Source organism: Medicago sativa, chromosome 7 (genome assembly GCF_051527215.1).
Source record: "Medicago sativa cultivar Bolivia chromosome 7, Bolivia_mono, whole genome shotgun sequence".
Taxonomy (NCBI): Eukaryota; Viridiplantae; Streptophyta; class Magnoliopsida; order Fabales; family Fabaceae; genus Medicago; species Medicago sativa.
The window spans coordinates 72032685-72056982 of record NC_140755.1 but is presented as its reverse complement, the minus strand read 5'-3'; the positions used below and the strand labels follow the sequence as shown (position 1 = coordinate 72056982).

General features: G+C 32.6%; 1 protein-coding gene and 1 long non-coding RNA gene across 3 annotated transcripts; one reads left to right on the top strand and one right to left on the bottom strand.

Moving 5' to 3' along the window:
• Positions 1–1831: 1831 nt before the first annotated feature.
• On the bottom strand, positions 1832–14173 carry LOC146908197 (uncharacterized). Of its 2 annotated transcripts, none has more exons than XR_015017718.1 (3): positions 13990–14173; positions 13787–13897; positions 1832–1929 (listed from the first exon to the last, which is right to left on the bottom strand). It is a non-coding gene; the product is annotated as an uncharacterized LOC146908197 (long non-coding RNA). The 2 variants fall into 2 exon arrangements; XR_015017717.1 differs by lacking the exon at positions 1832–1929 and adding an exon at positions 9622–10385 and having other exon boundaries at positions 13990–14164.
• A 6718-nt stretch (positions 14174–20891) lies between these two features.
• LOC146908196 (uncharacterized) lies at positions 20892–23063 on the top strand. The gene has a single exon (XM_085724341.1). The coding sequence runs from the start codon at positions 21301–21303 to the stop codon at positions 22828–22830; it is 1530 nt and encodes a 509-aa protein (XP_085580467.1). The 5' UTR covers positions 20892–21300; the 3' UTR covers positions 22831–23063.
• The last annotated feature ends 1235 nt before the right edge of the window (positions 23064–24298 follow it).

The following is a 24298-nucleotide window of genomic DNA, read 5'->3' as shown; positions in this document are numbered from 1 at the left end:
TTTGTACTTTGCTTTGTTTGTTGTGTTGATGAAGATGTTATTGTTAGCTTTGCATGGTTAGAATATTCTCAAGAACATTTTCACTGAAACCTTCTCACAAAACATGTTAGTAGATAACAAGATAATAATTGTAATATGTTTGTTATCATTAAAACATCAAACGAGAATGTTCTCTTCACTTTGTATGACCCAGAATAATCTTTGTAGGAACATGAGAAACCTTTCTCGAAGTCAAAATTTCTTTGATTGATTTATATTTTCCCAAATCATATCTTGAATAGTGATGGAAGATTATTGGACCATCCTAAATGTTTTATGATAGAATCTTCATATATACTCCAATCAAATCATAATCATGAATATTCTTCTTTGATAATTCTGCAATCAATATCATTAATGAACGACTTAATGAATAATTCATTCATGGATTGGTTTCTTTTCAAAGTTGATTCTAATCATTTTGATGAAGTAATGAACATAATTTTGACTGTAATAATCATCTTCATCATGAGAACATTCTTTCATCGAAATTGATAATGTTCTCTTCTATAAGAGAAGACAATATCTTCTTGGTCATTTAACCTTGAATTATTTTGTTGATGATGCAATTTATCTCATAATTCCTCTTGATGATTTCACACAATGTTTCTTGCCCATTGAGTATCTTTGAGATGTTTTAGTTTGGGCATGCATTTTCTTCCTTGAATCTTTAAGGCATTATTGAAAATCATGCGGTGATGATGATGAATCAATTAATCATAAAGTTCATCTTCTTGTTGAATCTTCACTCTACAATCTTTTAATTCAAACAATTGCAATATCTTCTTTTGAGTTTGTGATGCTACTAGTTTGGTATTACTTCTTGTCTACTTCTGTGAAAAGACTCAAGTGCAAACATCAGTATATGACCATTCACACAACTTAGTGTTTATTCCATAAGGTTTGTTATCATTAAAACATTCATAACTTTTTTTTTGTTTCAACAATTCTTTCATTTGAATTGATAGAGTACATTGATACAATACAAATTCGTTAAAAACAAAAAGGATGAATCTGTGAACAAACTCACAGTATCCAAGTGTTAGCCTGTAATTTCGACAGGCTCATTTAATGTGGTCAACATTTAGTTGACTTTTTACTTTGCAGGAATCGAAGGCTTTCTTGTTCTAACCTGAGGATTTCGACATGATAGCAAGCTTAGCGCGCGTGATCAAGAGTTCGATAGAGCAAGGCTAAAAGCGTGATTGTGTCGAAGTCAAGCAGTCAAGGCAGGAAAGACACGATTTCAAGCTCAAAGGCGGTTTCCTTAGTGGGAACGTGGGACAAGCGGTTGTCCAAGATGGACGAAGTGCTGATCATGGGATTAGACTTTTGCCAGTTATTTTCTTTATGTATAAATAAGAGTTTTTTAGTCGGAAAATGGGTCGCAATCATTTATAGAAATTCTACAACACCCAAACTACCGGCGTCTAGGGAAACGAGTTATACATAATATATGTAAACTGATTTGTAGACCACATTACTTTTAATCCAATGCATTTTACATTTCCTTTAAGTTTATGCGTTTAAACTTTTACTCTTTCCTTTAATTTTATCTTGCTTTTACTTGCAATCTCAAACCTGTCGAGAGACAGTGCCCTTTTCATTCTAAAACCCGTCCTGCTCTCTAAGTAACCTGAGTGCATTTTGTGGCCTTTTCAAACCGTTTTCGATCAAAACCTTTGCACAACATGTCCTCAGATTTCTAGTTCGGTCTCGCTTGAAATAATCAGAACTAGCCCGTAGTTTGCTGAAAACACCGGTAAACACCAAGTTAATAGCATAACATGGAAAATTACTTAAGCCTACAAATATGATTATATTCAAGTTTCCGGATTATTTATGTCTTCGGATCTACAACGTTGACGACACCAGAGTCATTGATTGGATCTGCACCACATCAAAGCTAATTTAACAATATGAATCGAACAAACACCTAAACAAGATGAAAAAGATGAAAAAAAACACCTCACAAAGACGACGAACAAAACAACATCGCACAATGATGACGAAATCATAAAAGAAAAAACTAAATAGATGTAAAATCACTTATTTAATAAAAGGGAATGAGAAAAACCAGTGGCGGAGCCAGGGGTGGCAAGGGGGAGCCACCGCCACCCCATCTTAAAAAAAATAAAATTTTTTTACCCTGGAATCCCTTGACGTGCTTGGGGATGGTCGGAATCAGAATCGGAATCGGAATCCGATGAACGTTATAACGATCGCCGCGGAAAATCATGAAAAATGTGAAATTGTAGGCGTCGGGAGCTTCTGTTCATGCTGTTTCAGAGTTGTTGTTTGCGGGTCAGATCTACAACCCGTTTTCTTAAAACGATGATGTGATTAAATCCATAATATACAACACGTGAAAGGCACATGCGCTGATGACTAATGTTCCTTCTTTCTTTTCTTGTCGTTTTTTAATGCTGTGGTTTTTTTGTTACACGTTTGTTTATTCTTTTACAACTTGCTTTCTTTTTTGTTTTCAATAATTAATAATAATGTGATTTAAAAAATTCATACACACAAACACAATAAAATTCCCTTAAAATTAACACAATAAAACTAATAATTAGATTTGAGAGAAAATGGTTGGGATAAATTGTTTGCCAATGTGCTGTCTTTTTGTCATTCAACAACAAGATGAGACTTAAGTTACTAGCAAATAACATGTCAGTTTATATTAAAAGAGAAATTAGTGCATGTATTAGTTTCGAGTCAATTTCGGAAAGTGTAAAGTGTTACTTTAGGTATTTGTTTTTTTGAAATAGTGTTACTTTAAGTATCTAATGATCGACTTTATATATTATGTAGTTTAAATTTTGAATGATCGATTTTTGGTTTATTACAACTTAAATATGTTATATGCAATATAATTTATATATTTTAGTTTATTTTAATGACGGCCACCCCAAACTTTTTTTTCTGGCTCCGCCACTGAGAAAAACGATTTAGAGGGGTGTGGATAAAATAGAAGAAACTATAATTTTAGGTGATGACCACGATAACTTTATTTTTGATATTTTAAAATATTTTTATTCTACCACTTTATAATATTTAATAATAACTATTTCAATTATTTTATCATGGGAAAACTATTCTTTCAAAAAAAAAAAATCATGGGCAAACTAGACTAACCTCCCTCAAGGTCTTCTTAAATAACACAAACACCCTCTCTATTTTTTTTAACAAAATATTAATCTCCCTTATTTTATTATTAAATTGACAAGCATCTCCCTTAAAATTTAACTTGGTTTAAACTCTGTTAATTTTATTTGTTTTTTTAGCAATTAACTTCTTCATAGGAGTATGAACTCCCATAATTTTCGATCACTTTTTCTTCCTATTTTCCACTTTGGTGATTTTTCCAAACATAAGGGATCACTCACCGTTCCTCTGTCAAGCTGATTTAATTTTTAAACTCTAATGTAAAAAAATGGATATATGATTATTTCCTTTTCGTTGGTCAACCACACTGTCCACCGACAAAAATTCTTCCCATTCCTATATTTTCTTTTACTCTCTTATGTAATTGTCCATGTTTGATTCTATTTGGTGGTAAAAACAATTGTTGTTATTGATTCTCCATAGCGAGAAAAAAACTTCATTCAACTTAATTTCCAAAAGAGAAAGCAGATAGAAGATATATCAAACCAAAATAACTAAAATTAAATTGTGTATTAGTAAGGTTGTTGAAATGAAAATGGATAAAATGAAGGAAAATTTAGGTGTTCAGATAATTAGAGGGGGGGGGGGGGGGGGGGGGGGGGGGGGGGGGGGGGGGGTTCTTCTGTTGTTTAAGAAATACTCAAGGGAGATCAATGTAATTTGGCCATTTATCATTAACGTCGGGTTTATCATTTATTTTTTTTCTTATTTTCTCAATGTACATAACAATTCAATACGCTTTGACGCATAGCTCCTGCTTTGACGTCCAGCCCATGCAAATTTGCACGGAAATACGCTTTGACACATAGCTCCTCCTTTGACATCCAGCCCGTGCAAATTTGCACGGGTTTGTTGCTAGTTATTTTATAAAATTTGTAGTGTTAGGTACAATTAACAATCAAAGTGCCTTATAAATAAGAAATGACATAAAAATATGTATTTAATTAAGGGAAATGTTAACTTGTGCCCTTGGGACACAAGTTTAGAAACTAAACATAGAAATTTTTTCTTAACTTGTGCCCTTTAATTAATATTCATTTTTTTTCAATTAAGATTACAGAGTAAGATTGAGATGAAAAGTGATATGCTATAAACGTCTTGAATTAGCTTATCAAAAATCGTTACAAGCTCATAAAAATAAGTTATAAGTTCGTGTAAAAATAACATTTATCGAACATGTCTGTTTTAACCATACGAACTTATAAGCTATAAGTCATAAACTCAAATTTATATCTTACCAAACAGACCCAAAAAAATATGAAACTTGAAAACGTAAGAGCAACTCCAATGCTGTTCTTAAGAGTGTTCCACAGCTTCAAGAACAGGTTCTACTTTTGTATCCCATTGAAGTTGAGTGACATGGAGGGCCAAGCTGGAGAACCGTTCTCCAGGGAGAACAAGTTCTAGCAGAAAATGGTCAGAAAAAGCAGATGAATGGGAGAGAGAAGATGCAAAAAGCAGATGAACAAGTTCTTCAATATCAGTTTTTTTTCTTCAAATATCATCTCAGATCTGATTTAAATATGTGAGAACAGTTTAAAAAGAATAAAAATGATAGAATTAAAAAAAAAAAGGAGTCGGCGATGGATTAGAAGTGGAAAGAGGAAGTTCGAGAGTTTGATGGCATATTTATGTGCTGGGTTGTTGCGTTAACTCTATATCCATTCCTTTTAACAAAATTAAATTAAAAAACTAATTTTTTTATTAAATATATATTACAAAAATAGAAGATATAAAGAAAATAAATAGTTTGGTAAAAAAAATAGAAATGTGTGGGGTCTATTGTGGGACCCTAAAAAGTAATATAAGAACACAAATATGATTCTTGCATTGGAGCAAAAATGAGTGATAGTTCTTAAATCCTATGTGTCATCCATGTGCCCACAAAAATTGATTGAAGAACAAAATTTTGGTTCTAACATTGGAGATGCTCTAATGTCTAAGAACTTTTCGGTTATGGATGGAGCTAGACAGGGGACCAGCAGTGGCCAGGGTCCCCCTAACTTTTTAAATTTTCTAATACCGGTATGCTATTATACTTTTTGGTCGCTATATTTGTTTCTGTGAATTTTCAAACACTTGAGCTTTTAAGTTTAACTGCACTAATTCTTAACTAGAATTCTTAACTGCAATAAAGAAAATGAGGTTTTATCCTCAATTTACAAAAGAACACTAATTGTGAACTGATTTATGATTCATAATTGTTATTTTGCCTAGAATTTTTGAATCATTAATTGTGATTTTGTTTGTTCACTCTCATCCATTACCCAACGATTCACCGCTCACAATTTCATCATCATCTCATCCTTCTACGTTTTCATTTTTTCTTTAATACTTTCTTTCTCCGCTATTCAAAAATCATTTTAATCTCATCATCCTCTAGAAAGTTTCAAGTTTAATATTTCTTAAAATTTTGGATATGTATTCACTTTGATTATGTCTTATAATTTCTTGTATATGTTATGCATTTTAAAATTTATTTTCCTTATTAAATTATACTTTAAAATCGGGTCCTCCATGACCTTAATTTCTCTTAAAAAAACAATTCATTGATATTGTGTTCAATACAAGATGATATATCAATCAAAACTTGAAAACAAACTACAAGTGTAATAGTCATAACTAGAGTATTGGCAACCTCGATCACAATCCAAATTACACTATGATTATCAAGGTATGATATAAAACAACACTTTGCTTATCCAAAATTGTTTTTCCAACTTATACTCTATATTTTAAAGTTTTAAATAAGTTTTTCGTCCCTAAAAATATATTGAATTTCGATTTTACTTCGTAAAAATAAAAACATGATATTTTTGTCCTTCCAAAATTTTGTTTTTTGTTTTTAGACCCTATTGGACATGATTTTAACATGTCTTTGATTTTTATTGAACATTATATGAACCTATAGAGGATGAAGATAACAATTTGATTTTTATTGAGCATAATATGAACGGATAAAGGATGAAGATATTAGATTGGCATAACCGGTGCATATTTTGAACATGAAAGTGTTATAACATTGACATTAAATATGTTGGTTGCAGAAGGTTTAAATGTGTTGATGAATGCGTTGGTGGGGGAGAACCTTTTTCATGGTTATGACGTGGGGAGAGGGGCTGATTTGAAGCTTACCTACCTTCTGTTTGCAGACGATACTCTTATAATTGGTGAAAAAAGTTGGTTGAACGTTTGTTCCATTTGGGCAGTGTTGCTTGTTTTTGAGGAGGTTTCAGGTTTGAAGGTGAACTTCCATAAAAGTATGTTGACTGGTTTAAATATTTCGGATTCTTGGCTATCTGAGGCGGCATCGGTGTTGAATTGTAAAAAAGGGTTCATTCCTTTTGTTTATTTCGGTTTGCCTATAGGTGGGGATGCTCGGAAGATAATTTTTTGGAAACCGATTATTGACCGTATTGTTGCTCGCTTATCGTCGTAGAAGAATAAATTTTTGTAGTTTGGTTGCCTCCTTATATTACTAAAATATGTTCTGTCTTCCATTCATGTTTACTTTCTTTCCTTTTTCAAGGCTCCCGCAGGTATCATCTCTACCTTAGAATCTATTTTTTTAAAAAAAAAAAAAATTGGGGATGGAGTGAGGATAATAGGAAAATTGCTTGGGTAAAACGGGAGTCTAAATGTTTACCAAAGGAGGAAGGAGGGTTAGGGGTTAGGAAGTTGGGTGCTTTTAATTTATCTTTACTAAGGAAATGATGTTGGAGGATGTTGGTTGATAAGGAGGGGGCTTTGGTACCGTGTTTTACAAGCTAGATACAAAGAGGTGGGGGATAGATTACAGGAGGGGGGCAAACATTTCTCTCTTTGGTGGAGGACAGTGTGCATGTTCAGGGGCGGCATTGGGGAGGGAGGAGGGAGTTGGTTTGACGACAACACTCGTAGGGTGGTTGGTGATGGTCGTCATACTTTGTTCTAGCTTGACAATTGGGTTGGGGGCATTCCGTTGAGGATTAGTTTCCCCCTCTTATTTGTCTTGGCCGTGAACCAGGAGTCTTCGGTGGAGGAGATGGCGCGGTTAGGTTGGTCGGACGAGGGAGCAACGTGGGTGTGGAGACGTCGCTTGTTAGCTTGGGAGGAGGAGAGTGTGAGGGAGTGTTCCTCTTTATTACATTACATTATTTTGCAGGCAAACGTTGTTGACAAGTGGAAATGGTTGCTTGATCCTATTCATGGTTACTCGGTGGGAGATGTTTATCGCTTCCTGACTTCATCCGAGGAAGTCGTGGTTAGGGACACTACTAATGACGTGTGACATCGACATATTCCTTTGAAGGTTTCTTTGTTTGTCTGGAGCCTTCTTCGCAACAGATTACCAACAAAAGACAATTTGGCGAAAAAGGGGTATTCTTCCATCAACGGAGCTTGCGTGCGTAACTAATTGCGGGCATTTAAAAACAGCCCACCACATTTTCATAGGCCACGAGTTTGCTGATCAGGTTTGGCTTCATGTGAGGACTTGGCTAGGCATTCATTCGGTAGCTCATATTGTGCTCCGACATCATTTCATTCAGTTTTCTTGTATGGCGGACATGCCTTGATCTTCTCATATATTCTTTAAGGTTATTTGGTTTGCTTGTGTTTGGGTTCTTTGGAAGGAGAGAAATCATCGTATCTTCAAAAATATTGCTTTAGATTCATCAGTTCTCTTTGAACAGGTGAAACTAAACTCCTTTCTGTGTCTGAAATCTAAGCAGACGTCGATTCATTATAGCTATTTTGACTGGTGGAAACATCTGCTCCTTTGTATGGGTGTCCACGAGTAATTGATTTTGTTTAGTTTTTGTTGGTGCCTCTGTTTTATTGGCACTAGTGATTGTGTATCTTTTCGGACGTTTCTTTTTAGCACACATTGTGCATATTGAGACGTCGTTGTTATTATTTTAATCTCATTTTGACTTGTTAAAAAAAAATACATTGATATTAATATAAACAAAAGTTAGTCATTCAAGACCAAAAATAAAACGGAAAATTTTTGGAGAAAAATATCTTATTTTTAATTTTAGGGACTAAAATTAAAATTAAAAAGAAAAAAAAAACTTATTTAACCCGATAACCAAAACACTAAGAACTAAATTTTCTCAACGCACGCATGCTACTTCAGTGAAAACAAATTCTACCCCCCATACTACTTTTTACTTTAAAATTTTAAAGAACAAAATCTCATAAATTTAATGACTTAAATAGAGTATTGACCTTCTATGTTTTACAATCACACGATTTTGTCCTCATAAAAAAACAACAAATATTTTTACCCTCAAGTTTATCTCCTTTTCCACTTTTGGCCCCTTGTGTGTGTTGAAGAATGTTAATTTCTGGGTTTTTAAGGGAGGAATTGAAGCATGATGGCATGTTGTCTTGTTGCTATTCTTTTTTTTCTTTTTCTTTTTTTCATTTATTTTATTTCATCACTAATTACCTGGCTTTTTTTATCTTTTTCATTAAAAAATTACAGACATGGCATCTCAATCATTTAACTGAGGTGTCACATGTGAATTGATTGAGTCAAAATTGGACCAATGGGTCATAAGTACAAAATGGGGTAAACTTAAGGGTCAAGATTGTTATTGTATTTTATAAGGGACCAAAATCGTCAGATTATGTAACATAGGGGATCAAAACTATATTTAAACCAAATTTAATCACAACTTCAATCTCCCATCACAACAATATCCGACATAAACACTTCAATTATAAAAAAAAACCCAAGTTTAAAATTTATTCTTCCATCAATCTCACAACAACAGTTATAGATCACATTAGAAACCAAAAAATTAAATTTATCAACTAAAATAAAATAGATTTTTCCAAGAATATGATAGAGAAAAAACTGGTGGAGGGAGAATATGAGTAGATGGATTTAACCATGATTTGAGGTAGGACTGGGGTTGCATGATGAATTTTTATGTTTCAAATTCATCTCTTTCTTTATAGTCTTTATCATTTATAAATTTCTTTATCAACGCTCACCGAAGAATTAAAGTATTTTGCAGTTTTGCACCCTTAAGAGTACCTAGTGCTTGGTTTGTCCATTGAAGAAGTTTTCATCGTCAAGCTTGATAGAGACGGGACAAAGGGGTGGAGATTAGGGATGTGAGGTTCTAGTTGACGAAGGTGAATAATAAGGGATCAAATGGATTTGGATATCATATTGAATGTTGCATTTTAACTGAATAATACTTGAGATTTCATGGATTGAGTAATGTACAATGGTTATCCTTATATAATATACTTTTTTTTTTTTTTGGAAAGGATCCTTATATAATATACTTTACGAGGTTATACATAACTAACTAACTAACCATCGTTGACCAAATCTAATTTACTAACTAACCATAGTTAAATCTAATTGACTACAAGTAACCAAGGATAAGTAAATGTGAAGTATTTGTTTGGAAATAGACATTAACATTCATCATTTATACATAATTATGACAAAAGCATTATAAATTAGGCTTAATACCAGTTTTAGCCCCCTAAGTATTAGGAAGTTGCGATTTTGGCTCCCTAACAAAATAAAATACAATCCAGCCCCTTAAGTTAAGTACTGCCCCTTTTGCAGTTTTGGCCCCCAAGACCAATTTTGATCAAGTCAACGCCGACGTGTGTAATTTTTTTTTATTTTTTAATAAAAAAACAATTGCTTTATATTTTTTTATTTTTCTTAATAATTAAAAAAAAATTTGCACGTGTGACATACACGTCAGCATTGACTTGGTCGAAATTGGTTTTTGGGGGCCAAAACTGCAAAAGGGGCAGTACTTAAGGCGCTGAATTGTATTTTATTTTGTTAGGAAGGCAAAATCGCAACTTCCTAATACTTAGGGGCCAAAATTGCTATTAAGCCTATGATTTACAAATATAGTTGTAAATCTGGACTCATTCATCAAAACATAATCTACTTTGGCACATCTTATGCTAGGTAAAATGCTTTCTTGTTGATAATATATGTCATTTTAGTTTCTTCGAAATGGAAAAAAAAACTAAAAAAGAAGATTAAAACATGGAAAAAGGGGTGAACAAAGAGCCCCCTGTGTCGTGACCATGTCGTCTTGATGCCGCCCTCACTACTTAAGTCCTTCGTCATCCCAAAGTCGTCCACCTCGGACTATCGTTATCACAATGCCAGCTGGCCATCATCATGATGTTGTCAAGTTCATTTTCTGCATTATTGCATTGCAAGCTAATCTTGAGTTAAATATGTCATGAACTAATTTTGTGACGTAACAATAATGTGTACTATGCAATGTATTTGTGCGGCTAAGAGAAAGAAATGAGAGGAAGACAAAAATGTAGTGCGCTTAGGTTTTGTTTGGGAGTTTGAATGGGAGGGGAAGGGAGGGTTTAGGGGTGGGAAATATGGGGAAAAATGGATAAATCTTTCACTTTTTTTGTTTTGAGCACGTTTTCACATTTTTTTGGAGTAATTTTTTAGAGAATGATAAATTAATGTTTATGATTACTAAATTTTTAATTATCTATATATCTTTGTAAAGGAAACTTGACTCATTCTAGAGCTAGAATTATGTCTATGTGGCACATCTAAAAAAGCTTCTCACTCTTTTAACAATTTGGCTTTCTAGCTTATTATATATCTTTAAAGAATTAAATTAAATAAATCACAAACTCATGAGTTTCCCTAATTAAAAATTCCATTTAATGTCTATTCCAAAACTTCTAAACAAAATGCTTAAACTTCTAGGCTTCTAAAATGAACGTTAGAGCCATTTTATTTTGGTTCATGAAATCCAAAATAATGAAAAGTCATTCCTAACATTATATGAACATTAAAATGATTATGCTATCCAAATAAATTCTATTGATTAGATTGGAAACTCTAAAAATAAACGTTTTAATTTTTCCAATAAAATCTTTCCCCATCTTATCTTATATATGCATGATTGCCCAGCTCTACTACCATGATCATTTATGCTTTTCTGCTTTGTTAAGGTGATGTGATTCTCCTTTTACTTTCCTTTCCTTTATTTTGTGTTTGGATTTACATTTTTGGTCCATAAATTGGATGATATGTTTTCTCAAAAAGAAGTTCATATATGCCACATATATAGCATAGAAAGTTATATATAAACAACACGTTATTTTTTTAGACTAATGCAGTTTTATTTTCAGGTTTTATCCATAATAATAGAGAGGTGTGATTGCTAATAGTGTCACTTTTTTTTATGTTAGTGAGGTTTCTCTTGCTTATATGTCTTATGAATTTTTAAGATGTTCTTTTTATATCTATTAGTTTATTTTAATAGTTTTCTTCCTTTTCAAAACTATTTGTTGATGGCCTTTTTGATAGTTGAATCAAAGTTTTTTTCCCACATGATTTATTATTGTAAATCCTTTTAAAAATAGTTGATTTTTTTTTTTGGAAGTGTGATATATTTTTTAAATTAGTTTGTTCATGGTCTTTACATGAAAGTTGTTCTCTCAAATTTACTTTTGTATTTAGTTTCTTTTGAAATACTTTTATACATTGATTTGGATATTTGGTCATGTCACATTTTCATAGAGCGTATTTTAGTTTGGTTTGTTTGTTATCTAGCTCATGATGGCATTTTTTAGGAATTATGATCAATATTTATTAAGACAAATATTTTTTGTTTGACTACGTGATATTGGAGAAGGTTGTATATTGCATGGAATTTCATCTCAAAACTAGATAAAACCATTTTTTAAGGCAATCATATGTCTCGCTAAGCCATATACATGTATTATATTCTATGAGAGTGGTGGAATTTTGAGCAATTATTTGTGTTTGTAATTTGAGTTATCTTAAGCTAGAATATTGATGATGTGTTACCTCTAAATGTTACTAAAAAGTATTCATTTAAGTTAGTGTCTTAGGATGAACATGTATCTATGATCTTTAAAGCATATTAATATTGAAACGTACCTTTGAAATTTTGAAAGCTTAGATGTTTTTTTAAGCTAGAACCGTGTTGATAGACACAAAAAAAAAAGTCCCACTCTCTTTAATATGCTATCTAATTTTAGGTTAGAATTGTGATTGACCAACTCATAGAAAAAATTCTCATTCTTATTCTATCTAATAATCACTAATATTAATGTAATTAAGCATAAGTTACAAAAAATAGGACCCTTTATTACTACATAATTTCAATATATGATTAAATAAACATGGTAACATAAACATCAATTGGAAAAAAATAGACAAACAAAAATATAAATTAAGCAAAGTGACAAAAAGGTGAATCAAACCGTTGGCTAAAATAATTTTGACCAAAAAAAGTCAAAATAAAATTTCATAAATGGAGGTCTGATAGGAAAGTTTAAAATAAGCTTATTTAACACCATAAGGATTATCTTTTTAATAAATTAGGAGACCTTAAATAAAAAATAGGAACGTAAAAGTTAGTAGTTTGGTCACATTGCTTAATTTAGAAAAACATGGTTAAATATGAACTTATTGCATCCTTTCTTATGAGTAACATTAACATTAAGCATAAATGACTCCAACTCTAATAGAAAAGAATATGAGCTTCCACGATAAAAAACCAAACAACATATTATTACACCACTACGATACAATAAAAGAATTTTTTATATGATTGCATTATTAAGAAAACTATGATATATGTCTTTCAACTTATTAAATATTTACACAAATCTACGATATAAATCAATATAAATTCTCATATGTTTTAAAAAGTACTTCTATTTTAGTATAAATTAGTATTAAAATAATCATATCACTACATTAAAAAAAAATCCAATAAAATAATTGTGATTATACTTATCATAATTTTTATTTTTTCATATACAAGTTATAATCCAACCCGTGCAACGCACGGGTTATATACCTAGTAAGAATATTATAACAACATAAATTAAATTTAAAGAATTTATATAAAACCCCCAAAACTCTCCCAATACAATTGTTGAGTTCTTCCAAATGAGGAGAGTTTTGTAGTGTATTTTTCACATGCAAGATATTAAAATAAACATGCAAAACTCTAAATATCACATAAAAGCAAAAGAAACAATTTTTCTCAAAGATTCATGCAAGGTTTCCAAAAGCCATTTTTCAAGAACCTTAATCACGGTCGAAAATCAACAAGCAATATCTTAAATTGCACATGAAAGTAAAGAAGTTTAGTTTTCCTCAAACATCTTGTAACTCCTTGTAACAAAATAAAAAATAAAAAACCTTGTAACTCCTTGATTTTTGGTCCAAGACATTCGCTAAAGTAATGTTAAGTTCTTTTCATGGTATATTCAGATTGTACACTTTTGGATTTGGTATTTTCATGGTTTGTCCCAATGAAAATGTACATTTTTACTAATTTGGACCTTCATGTTTTTTTATTAGTTTAAGTTAGCAAACTCATATGTGTCTATATATATATATATATATATATATATATATATATATATATATATATATATATATATATATAACATTCTTTTAAGGCTATCAAAGAAATTGAAAGCTCATAGAAATATATTAAAGTGTGAGAAAAATAATAGGAGTGATAACAATAGGATGAACAAATAAAATAAATGGCTTGGACATAATTGAGATTTTTTTTACCTTAGTAAGAAGTTTCAGTAAAAATATAACATTTGTTTTCAATGCACTTCATAGAAACAAAAAGGCGGAACGGATAAATCATGTAACAATCAAAGTGAGAAACACAATTTCCTATAATGTAAAATCAGAATAAAAAAATATTAATAAAAATAGGTGAAAGATTGTGTTTAAGTTAAACAAACAAAAAAAGATAATGAGCATACCTTCATCGCCGGCTACAACAAGAGAAAGGGAAACCAAAAGGATCACAATATACACAAACTTGAGAATTTCACCCATTTTTTCACCTTTACTTGTAACAAACAATAATTGTTTTATCACTTTATATAGTAAAAACCATCATCCCATGTTACAATAATTAAATAGTTTTTAATAATTATGTTGTTGCAAGAAATCCTTCATTATATTTAGAATAATTATTAATGTCTCCAAAGTACATTGTATCATGTAATTTGTCCCTTTAGGTCATAGAATAAATCTCTCATAAAATTGTTGCTTGTAATTAGAGTTAATTCTTTTTACCAATCATTATTTATTATTATTACTATTATTATTTTAATTACTTATCTAGCCTTTTGTAATAGAGAGAGGAAAATCAACATTATACATATATTGGTATGAGTGGAACTAGACCATATATCTAGAAAAAGGTATTGTGTTCCAATATTGTGGTTAAATAAAATGTTGTTAGAAAGGGAGACCTTGTTAAAGATGGCCAATAAGATTCTCGTGTTGATATTATTCATTTATAGGAAATATAATTGGTACTCTACATTTGTAACATGGTAAAGAAAATAATCAAGAAAAATCACAAAAGAGAAAATATAGAGTAAAATGGTGACAAAATTAGTTGTAGGAATAATACACCAATGAGATGATAATATATTTATGTATTAATTGAAAGTATTGATGATTAACTAAAAGGGTGAAGTGATTTAAAGGATACTCTACGAAGTCCTTGAAATACGGTACTCTTTGCTTTGTACTTTCTGTCTTTACGGTCCATGTTCGTCTTGTGCATGGACTTAGTTATTAATAAATTTTGCCGTTAAAAAAAAAAAATCTGCAGGCACAAGGCCTAAAAGGGAAACTGGTTTAAAGTGCAAATGAAATGGCCTTTTCAATTTCTCCTTTTGTGGCTTTCCCTGTTCTCATACTCAATGAATCACGTTGCAGGAGTTTAACGAAACACTTTGTTTCATTAAACTCCTGAGTGTGAGTTCCTAAGGGTTTTCAACTTGGCTTTTATAAGGTCATTCGATTTTTTTGCAAAGGTTTAGGAACTCTTCCCACTCTCAAGGTATTTTTCTCCTTTAACAACACTAGAGGAATGAGAATAGTTACATGGATATCTACTAGTGCTATCCCTGGTGAGGGAGGTTCTCTATGTTCCAATCTTCTTATAAAGAATTTATGAAGGGATTTTTGTGTTCAAGGAAGTGCAGAATGTACCAAAGCTATGTTCGAGAACAACTCGGTCTTCAAGTTCCCCATTTGTCGGGAAAGCGAACCCACTTCTATTACGAATTATGAATCTAAACTGCTTAACGAGTCTGGGAAGATGTGGAAGGTCTTCTGAGTTTGCTTCCGTTGAAACATTGGTGTGATGTTGGAAGTAAAATCGGAAGATTAAACACCAACTAATTATACTTTAATTTAACGTTGTGTGAATTGAAAAGATAGAGTGTGAAGTCCCACATAAAATAGAACATACATTAGTAGTGTTTAAATTGCGGTATTTAATTTTAAATACTTGATAATGATAAAAATAATAGTAAATTTTTACTTATATTACTATAATTATTAATTAAAATTTAAAATTTTGAACCCCCTGACTCAAGGTCCTGACAACACCACTGTTTAGGATGAGAGGATGATGCTCCTATCCAACACAGAGAAGACCTTTGGACTCAACAAAAAACGCTTATAAAACTATTTACATGTATCTCTCTCCAAAGACATTAGAAGACTTAAACTCATTACTTTGTGGTTCAACATATGTATTTTTACCTCTAGACCAAGTTTTGGAGTTAAGTCCTCTTTCTCCCTTCTTTGTAATGTATGAGAGACTTCAAAGTTAAAATATGTACTCCAAAAATAAATCTTTTAAAATATCTAAGTATAGTAACAAAAACTCATGTGTCACTTTCATAACCTCAGGTCATTTACTTTCACAACCAAGTGTCCCCACTCTGTTTTTTCGCCTGCTACCAACCACAAAAAATGGTTCTGTAGTGCAGTTCTTTCTTAATCGCAAAGTACACTTAAATTCCTTTTCTAGATGAACGATGTTACATCTATTAATCTATATTACTTGTTAAAAAAAAAAAAAACTATTAATCGATAGTATTTATTTTTTGAAAGATAATATATAGTATTTAACACTATTATGAATGTTTTTGTTGATGTCAAATTCCTAATAAATGTATTCATATTTTATGAGTTACTTGTAACTTTCACGAGTAAATGACTTTTTCCACTCAAGTTAGTGTCCTTAATGAAGGTAGTGAGATAAAAATAGAGAAATGATATTTTGACAACCACTTTTTGACAACTTTTGGACAACTTTCTCTCTCATACTCACATGATATTGTTATCCTCTCTCTTCCTTTTTCTCTCTCCATTGTTTTTGACCAATAAGAAGTGAGAAAAACAAGGTTGTCAACGAAGTTGTCATCAAATGGATGTCAAAATATCATTACTCATAAAAATATTAGACCATGGTGATACCGGAGTGTATTCAGAAATTTTGAGTTGAGTTGACGGACACTATTACATGACTTTTTAATTTTAAAAACATAAATATAAATCATAATTTTTCTTTACATTTTTTCACATTCTAAAAAGGGTTTTGCTAGAAGCCACCCATGAAGGTGTCTTTTAGCAACCCACACCTCAAGGTGTGATTTTCACTTTTTAGTTATAACTTTGCTAAAAGACACCTTCATAAAAATTAGTTGGTGTCTTTTAGCAAATGCTCATAGAATAACTTGCTAAAAGACACCTTCATAAAAGGTGTCTTCTAGCAAAACCGTAATATAGATTGATTTTCTCGTTCTCAACGACGATAAAAATATGTTATCATTTTGCTTAGGATAAAAATACTTTTATACATGTAACTGAATGGTATCATTTAACCATTCACCTTCGATGTTTTTTTTAGCCAAATTTTAATAATATTCATAGTAGAGAGCAGTTTGCTACAGGTAATATATACACCAACAGAATAATAAACATATGGCAAAAATAATAAACTAAATAATAGAATTTTAGACCACATCTTCAAGTTTAAATTTTGCAACATTAGTCAAACTATATAATATATGTATGGCACTAAAACAAAATTAAAACAAAGAGGGGACACTTGCCACACACCCTTACATGGGTGCTCGTCCTTGTGCCGGTAACTTACAAGGCTAGTGTCCTATAAATGATACTCTCTCCGTTTCAAAATGAGTGTCGCTTTAGCCAAAAAAAATTGTTTCAAAATGAGTGTCGCTTTCAGTTTCCAATGCAATAATAACTTTTTCTTTTCAATTGTACCCTCCAATTAATACTCTGCACGTTACTTCCAAAACATTACTTTTAAAACTAACCAATAGTTAATAAGGATAATTTGGTAAAATAATCATTCTCTTTCTCTTAATCATTGCATTTCTTAATATGTGTGTAAACACCTAAAACGACACTCATTTTGAAACGGAGGGAGTATTTATCATTGTGAATGAGAATTTGAAGTATATAATTTCCTTTCGGCCACTCTTTTTTTTGTTGGTAACTTACAAACTATGGACCATGCATATATTATGCATTGTCCTTACCAACTGAGTTAAGTTTGCGGAGACGTTTTCGACCACTCTTAATATGACTAACATAGCTCATATTTCAAAAGCTGCAACACAAAATATAATATGAAATATTGGCGACCAATTGCAGTGTGTAATGTTCTTTGTAAGTTGGTATCAAAGGTTTTGGCCAATCAACAAAAAAATGTCCTTCCAAAGTGCATTTTTTTTATAACTAGTCTGTGTTTGTACTCAAAAGATCGATTCTTGATAATGCGATGGTGGTTATTGAAATTGTGCATTATATGAAAACAAAGTCAAAAGGTAAGGAAGGAAATGTGATACTTAAACTTGATATTAGCAAGGCTTATGATCCAATTGATTGGGATTATCTCAAAGCGGTCGTGGAAAAATGGGATTCTCACAACAATGTGTCAAGTGGATAATGATGTGTCTGGAATCAGTTGGCTATTTAGCGATTGTAAATAATGATATGGTCGTACATGTTCTTCCAAGTAAAGGTCTAAGACAGTGAAACCCTTAAGACAATGAGACCCATATTATTTTTGTACTTGTGCTTGTGCATCATTTGTGCTGAAAAACTCTCATCTATCATTCGTCGAGTTGAGGATTGTGGAGACATCCTTGACACTAGAATATGCAGAAAACACACCTAATATATCACATCTTTCATTTGATGATTGATTTTTCTTTTTCAGGGCACTATGGTAGGAAGAAATAAGACGACAACATTCAACCTCATCAAAGACAGTGTGTGGCAAAAAAATAAATTCTCATGGTAATAAATGTTTATCTAAGGTTAGTCGGGAGGTGATGACCAAGTTATTGCTTCAATCAATCTCATCTTATGTGATGAGCATCTTCTTGCTTCAATAAATGTTTCTTATTGAGAAAATGATGAACACTTTCTGGTGGGGTAACAATGGCTTAAATAATCACAAAATACATTGGATGTCTTGGGAAAAGCTTGTTGTTCATAATACAATTAGGGCATGGTTTTCAAGGTTCTCACAACCTTTAACTTGGCCATGATTGGAAAACAACGGGGAAATTTTAGACTAATCTTAATACTCTGGTCTCTCGGTTTTTCAAAGCCAAATATTATCCTCACATTGATCTTTTGGTATCATCCTTGGGACACAACCCATGTTACGTGTGGCGAAGCATTTTCAGTGCTAAATTTATTGTTCAAGTGGGATCTAGATGGGGGGTGCATATGTTTAAGTGATAATATTCCTATCTTTAAGGAACATTTGTTTGTCTGGTGGTGGTTGTATCTCAAGCACTACTCCAGGTGCTTTTCATCTTGGAATTGTAATGGTTAATAGTTTGATTAACACCACAATTAGGCATGGAATCAAAACGTTGTTAATTATGTGTTTGATGATGGAACAGAGGCTGAAATATTGAACATACCTCTGTTCGCTTAAGTAATGGATGATAAGTTAATTTGGAAGGCTGAAATGAGAATGGGCACTATTCAATAAAAATTTCCTATATACTTTGTGTTGAAGAACTTATCGACACCTCTACCTTCGAAGACTCGGATACTGGTTTGAGATTTTGAGGTTGAGAGTTTCTCTGAAAGTCAAGAATCTTATTTGACGTATGTGTCACGAGTGTTTCCTAGCAAGAGTACGACTCCAATCTAAAGGTATACATTGCTCATCTAATTGTGTGAGTTGTAATGCTAACTATGAAGATCTTGCACACATTACTTTTGAATGCTCGTTATCTATTTAATATGGTGTGTTAGTGGTTTGTGGAATGATACAAAGATGTCGGGGATGGGGATAAAAAAATGTAGTTACTGCAATTTTTTCACTACTCCAGCACCTATGGTAGTTTAATGCAAATCATGTATTCGTTATCATGTGGAGCATTTGGAAGCATAGAAACTCGAAGTTATGACAAGATGTAGTCGAAACGACCAAACATATTTTAGACTGAGTCATGCGTTCGCTCGAGGAATGGTCTTTGGCAAATTGCACTAATAACTGAAACTGCATAAATGCACCCACAACGAATGCAGCTGTTGAAGTCGTGAATAATACCAGAGGTACAACAATAAGATCAAACAATTTGCATTGGCAAATACCATAAAGAGGTAGATGCAATTGTAATACGGATGCATCATTTTCGTCGCAACAAAATCGTATCGGAATTAGTATCTTTATTAGAGATGATGAAAGTACATTTGTTCTTGCCAAGACCATATAGCTGTCACCCGTTTGTAATATGGAATTAGGAAAAGCTCTAGACCTATTTCATGCCCTCCAATAGTTCCATGACTTACATGATTCAAAAAACTAAATGTTAACCACTTTAAAAATGGAAGAGATGTTATCACATAATTGGTTATGTTTTGTTGCATTGTAAGCGTAATTATGTTTCTTATTTTAAAAACTGTCTTGTTGATGAGAATAGTCACATCTTTAGTTAACTTAAATATTTTCATTAGATGTACCAACATATATTATGCAATTTTTTTTTTTGAAGGAAACATTTACTTATGCAATTGATTAGTATTAGGGAAATGCTAACCGGTGCCTCCGGGGCACTGGTTAAGGACACTAAAAATGAAAATTATATAGCAATTATTGCATTGAAAATTGTATAATTAATCCATAAATAAGTCAACAAAGTTTTCTTTTATGATAAGAATTTTCTTTTTTTTTGTATGTTTAACTAGTGCCCCGGGGGCACCGGTTAGCATGACCCATAGTATTATAAGCATCCTTTCCTAAACTTTAGTTACTTAATTAATTTAACATTATAATAGTACAAAGATAGAAATTAATTTAATAATAGTAAAAAGATACTCCATCCGTTTCAAAATGAGTGTCGCTTTAGCCAAAAAAATTTGTTTCAAAATGAATGTCACTTTCAGTTTCCAATGCAATAATAACTTTTTCTTTTCAATTGTACCCTCCAATTAATACTCTGCACACTACTTCCAAAGTATTACTTTTAAAACTAACCAATAGTTAATAAGGATAATTTGGTAAAATAACTATTCTCTTTCTTTTAATGATTGCATTTCTTAATATGTGACGACACTCATTTTAAAAAAACAGATGGAGTAAAAATTAATTTATGGGTCATGTTAACTTGTGCCCTTAGGGCACAAGTTAAGGAGCTTAAAATGGAAATTCAAAATAATTTTTATAATTAAAAGACAACTTTTTAAACTTTTAATGCATTGAATTCACAATTTCCAAGAATTTTTTTTCTACATTTAGCTTTTTAACTTATGGCCCAAGAGCATAAGTTAACATTTCCCTTAATTTATATATTTCCTCAAACTTTGCAAGAGATTGAACCTCGTAGATTAGGAAACTTTGTCCACTATAGAATAAGAAAGAGATTATACTCCTTCATCCACGCATCACAATCCGCTTCGCTTTTCACTTTCCACTTTCGCTATACACCACCGCTCCTCCCGGTAACCGGTCACCACTCACCAATCCCTTTTATTATTCTCCTACCTCTAAACTAAACACCACCATCACCGAGTCACGGACTCAGAAAACAAACCAAACCAAACCATGCATTATTCCCGTTTTACCCCTCGATTTCTTCTCTATTTCCCAATCTCTGCCACTGAACCAAAACCCTTAATCGGAGCTAACCATACTTCATCAAGATTCTGCTCTCGATAAAAAAATATTCAAATTATTTCCATTTTTATTTTTATTTTTATTATATATGAAAAAGAAGTGCACGGTGGCTACCATGGAACACGCCGCAGCGAAACCTAGCTCTTTCCAGAATCTTCTGATACGGTTACTTCTCACCGGCGTTTTCGTCATTGCTGTTCGATTTGCTTACGTCATCTCCATCGCCGGCGAGTCTTGCAATGTCGCCGATTTCTGCTTCTTCTCGTTGCCGGAAACAATCAGTCTCGCTATCTCCGGTAATGAACCTCTCTCCGGTGATTCATCTTCCGGCGGCGCAAATACGTCATCGCCGGCCGTGGCTTTCTACTCTTCTGTTTTTCGTGACTTGATCGGCGGAGGTTACTTGACGACGGAGTCGAAGTCGCTTTGTGTTGAAACCGTTACCGGACGTGATGTTTTTGCTCTGAGAGAAATCGGAGTGAAAAACGCCTTCGGAATCGCGAGGAAATCGGTGAAACCGCTGGTGAAATCGGGAAGTGGTGAACGCATTCCGTTTGGCGACGGTGAGTTTGATTTTGTGTTCTCCGGTGAAGGCTCGTTTGGAAAGTCGGCGAAGCCGGCTGTGTTTGCGGCGGAGATTGCTCGGACGATGAAACACGGTGGATTCGCGGTTTTTCATTTCACAAACCGTAAAGATACGTATAGTTTCAATTCATTTCTTGATTTGTTTCATTGTTTCAAAGTAGTGAAATTGCATGTGTTAGAAGGGTTTGATTCTTCAATGCCTTATATACATGAAACTGTTTTGAAGAATGAGTGTGTTGATTATGAAAAATTTGATAGTGATTATTATTCGAATTCGAATGGAAATTGTTATGTTCCGGGGTATAAGAAAGATTTGGTTAGAATTGCTGAGCCATTGATTGAAAAGGAACCATTGAAGCCTTGGATTACATTGAAAAGGAATTTGATGAATATAAAGTATCTTTCTTCAATGGTTGATATAAGTTTCAAAAATAGGTATATATATGTTGATGTTGGAGCTAGAAGCTATGGTTCTAGTATAGGATCTTGGTTTAGGAAACAATATCCTAAGCAGAATAAGACATTTCATGTGTATGCGATTGAAGCCGATAAGCATTTTCATAAGGAGTATGGGTTGAAGAAAGGGCTGACATTGGTTCCTTATGCTGCTTGGGTGAAGAATGAGACTTTGGCGTTTGAGATTCATCGTGATCCGGGGGAGCATGTTGAGGTTAAAGGAAGGGGGATGGGTAGGATTCAACCTTTGCGGTCGATAGGGAAGGGGTTTGATGGGGAGGTAGAGAAGATAAAGGGGTTTGATTTTGCGAATTGGTTGAAGAAGACGGTTTCGAAGAATGATTTTGTTGTGATGAAAATGGATGTCGAGGGTACTGAGTTTGATCTTATTCCGAGGTTGTTTGAAACCGGGGCGATTTGTTTGATAGATGAGATTTTTCTTGAATGTCATTACAATAGGTGGCAGAGATGTTGTCCTGGGCAGAGGAGTTTGAAGTATGAGAAAACTTATGATCAATGCTTGGAGCTCTTCAATTCTCTTAGACAAAGTGGAATTCTTGTTCATCAATGGTTTTAATTTCCTCATAGGTGAAATTGTTCTATACTTGTTCTGTAACTTCATTGTTTTCATTGTATCCTTTTACATGTTTCTTCTTCAAAATCCAAAGATTTCACTTCCCCTCCTATCTTTTTACCTTTTTACCGTAGACAATAGAGATTAGAAAAGATTAGTGTGTTTCAAATTTCTTTCCATGTAAAAGTTGGAATTGAAAATCAAAGCATTTATTTAAATCAACTGTATTTTCTGCACAGGTCTCGTCTTTTACATACGTTGAATAGATATGGAAATTGATAACTGGTTTCTGTCATCTCTTATTTGTTTTTACCATGAAGAGAATTTTATTGTTCTTTGTATGTCAGATTGGTTTTCACTTGAAAGCATGTGACAGTTTTTCTTATGTTCATTTCCATAAATGGGGAGCAATATTGATTTGTGAAACTTGATGTAAGTCAAGTACGTCATTGTTAATTCCCCAGAAGTGTTGGTAGTTTTGAGGCAAATTCATAAATAGTCTTGATTATACTTACTTGAAGAGGAAGCAAGCACCTAAAATATTACTCATATGTAGGGTAGGATAGAAAGCTAAACCATTGACATTGTTATCACACCCAACTTTGCTGCTAAAGTTAGCTGCTCCTTTCTCATTCCATGAATAATCCTAATATGATTTTTCTGTTTGTCAGTTCTCGAGTGTTTATTGTCATCAGAAAAATTACGAACACTTTTTCTTATATTTTTTTATATTTCCTATTCTAATGCTTGCTATTATCAAGTGAAAAATCTATGTGGGTTCCATTTCATATTTACTGAGATCCATTTTCAAAGTGATGGGTCCAATTGAATATCACTCCATAATGATGGGTCCAATTGAATTTCACTCCATAATAGTAGTATTAGTATCTTCAAAATAGCATTACAAAGAAACTGGATTATCAGCATCTCTCTTGCCTTAGAGAGTAAGTATTTAGGAAAGGGAAAGAGAGATATTAGATGTCATAAAGTAACATTAGTGGGGCACTTTACCATTTCTAGTAATAGTGATGCATGGTTGTTGAAACATCACATTATTTTGTAAGTTACTGGAAGCATATGGCATGATTTCCATTGGACACACCGTGTGGACATCAACTTTGCAAGTTGCTACACATAAATTGTTATCCACATTCCATTTTAGGCACGATAAAATGTTAACTTCTATGGTACCAAAAAAAAATTATGTTAACTTGTAAACATATGGGGTTCAAACAAATGGTTTAGACCTTCTATTCACTTGTTGCGACTTGCCCTCAAGTGCGAAAGTTTTCATTTTGTAGGTTATGCGTAAATTTTTGGTCTATGTCATAGAAATTTGACACAATTTTACGTTGGTTGTTGATGCCTAACACAACCCTCTCCGTTCATTCAGACTTGGGGCCAGCTATTCGTAGGCAGGATTGGGTTATGTGTAAGTTTCATTGTAAATATTTTGTAAATCATTTTTTGA

Excerpts from the sequence above, each read along its gene's own strand:
- LOC146908196 (XM_085724341.1), top strand. The coding sequence starts at position 21,301 with ATGAAAAAGAAGTGCACGGTGGCTACCATGGAACACGCCGCAGCGAAA.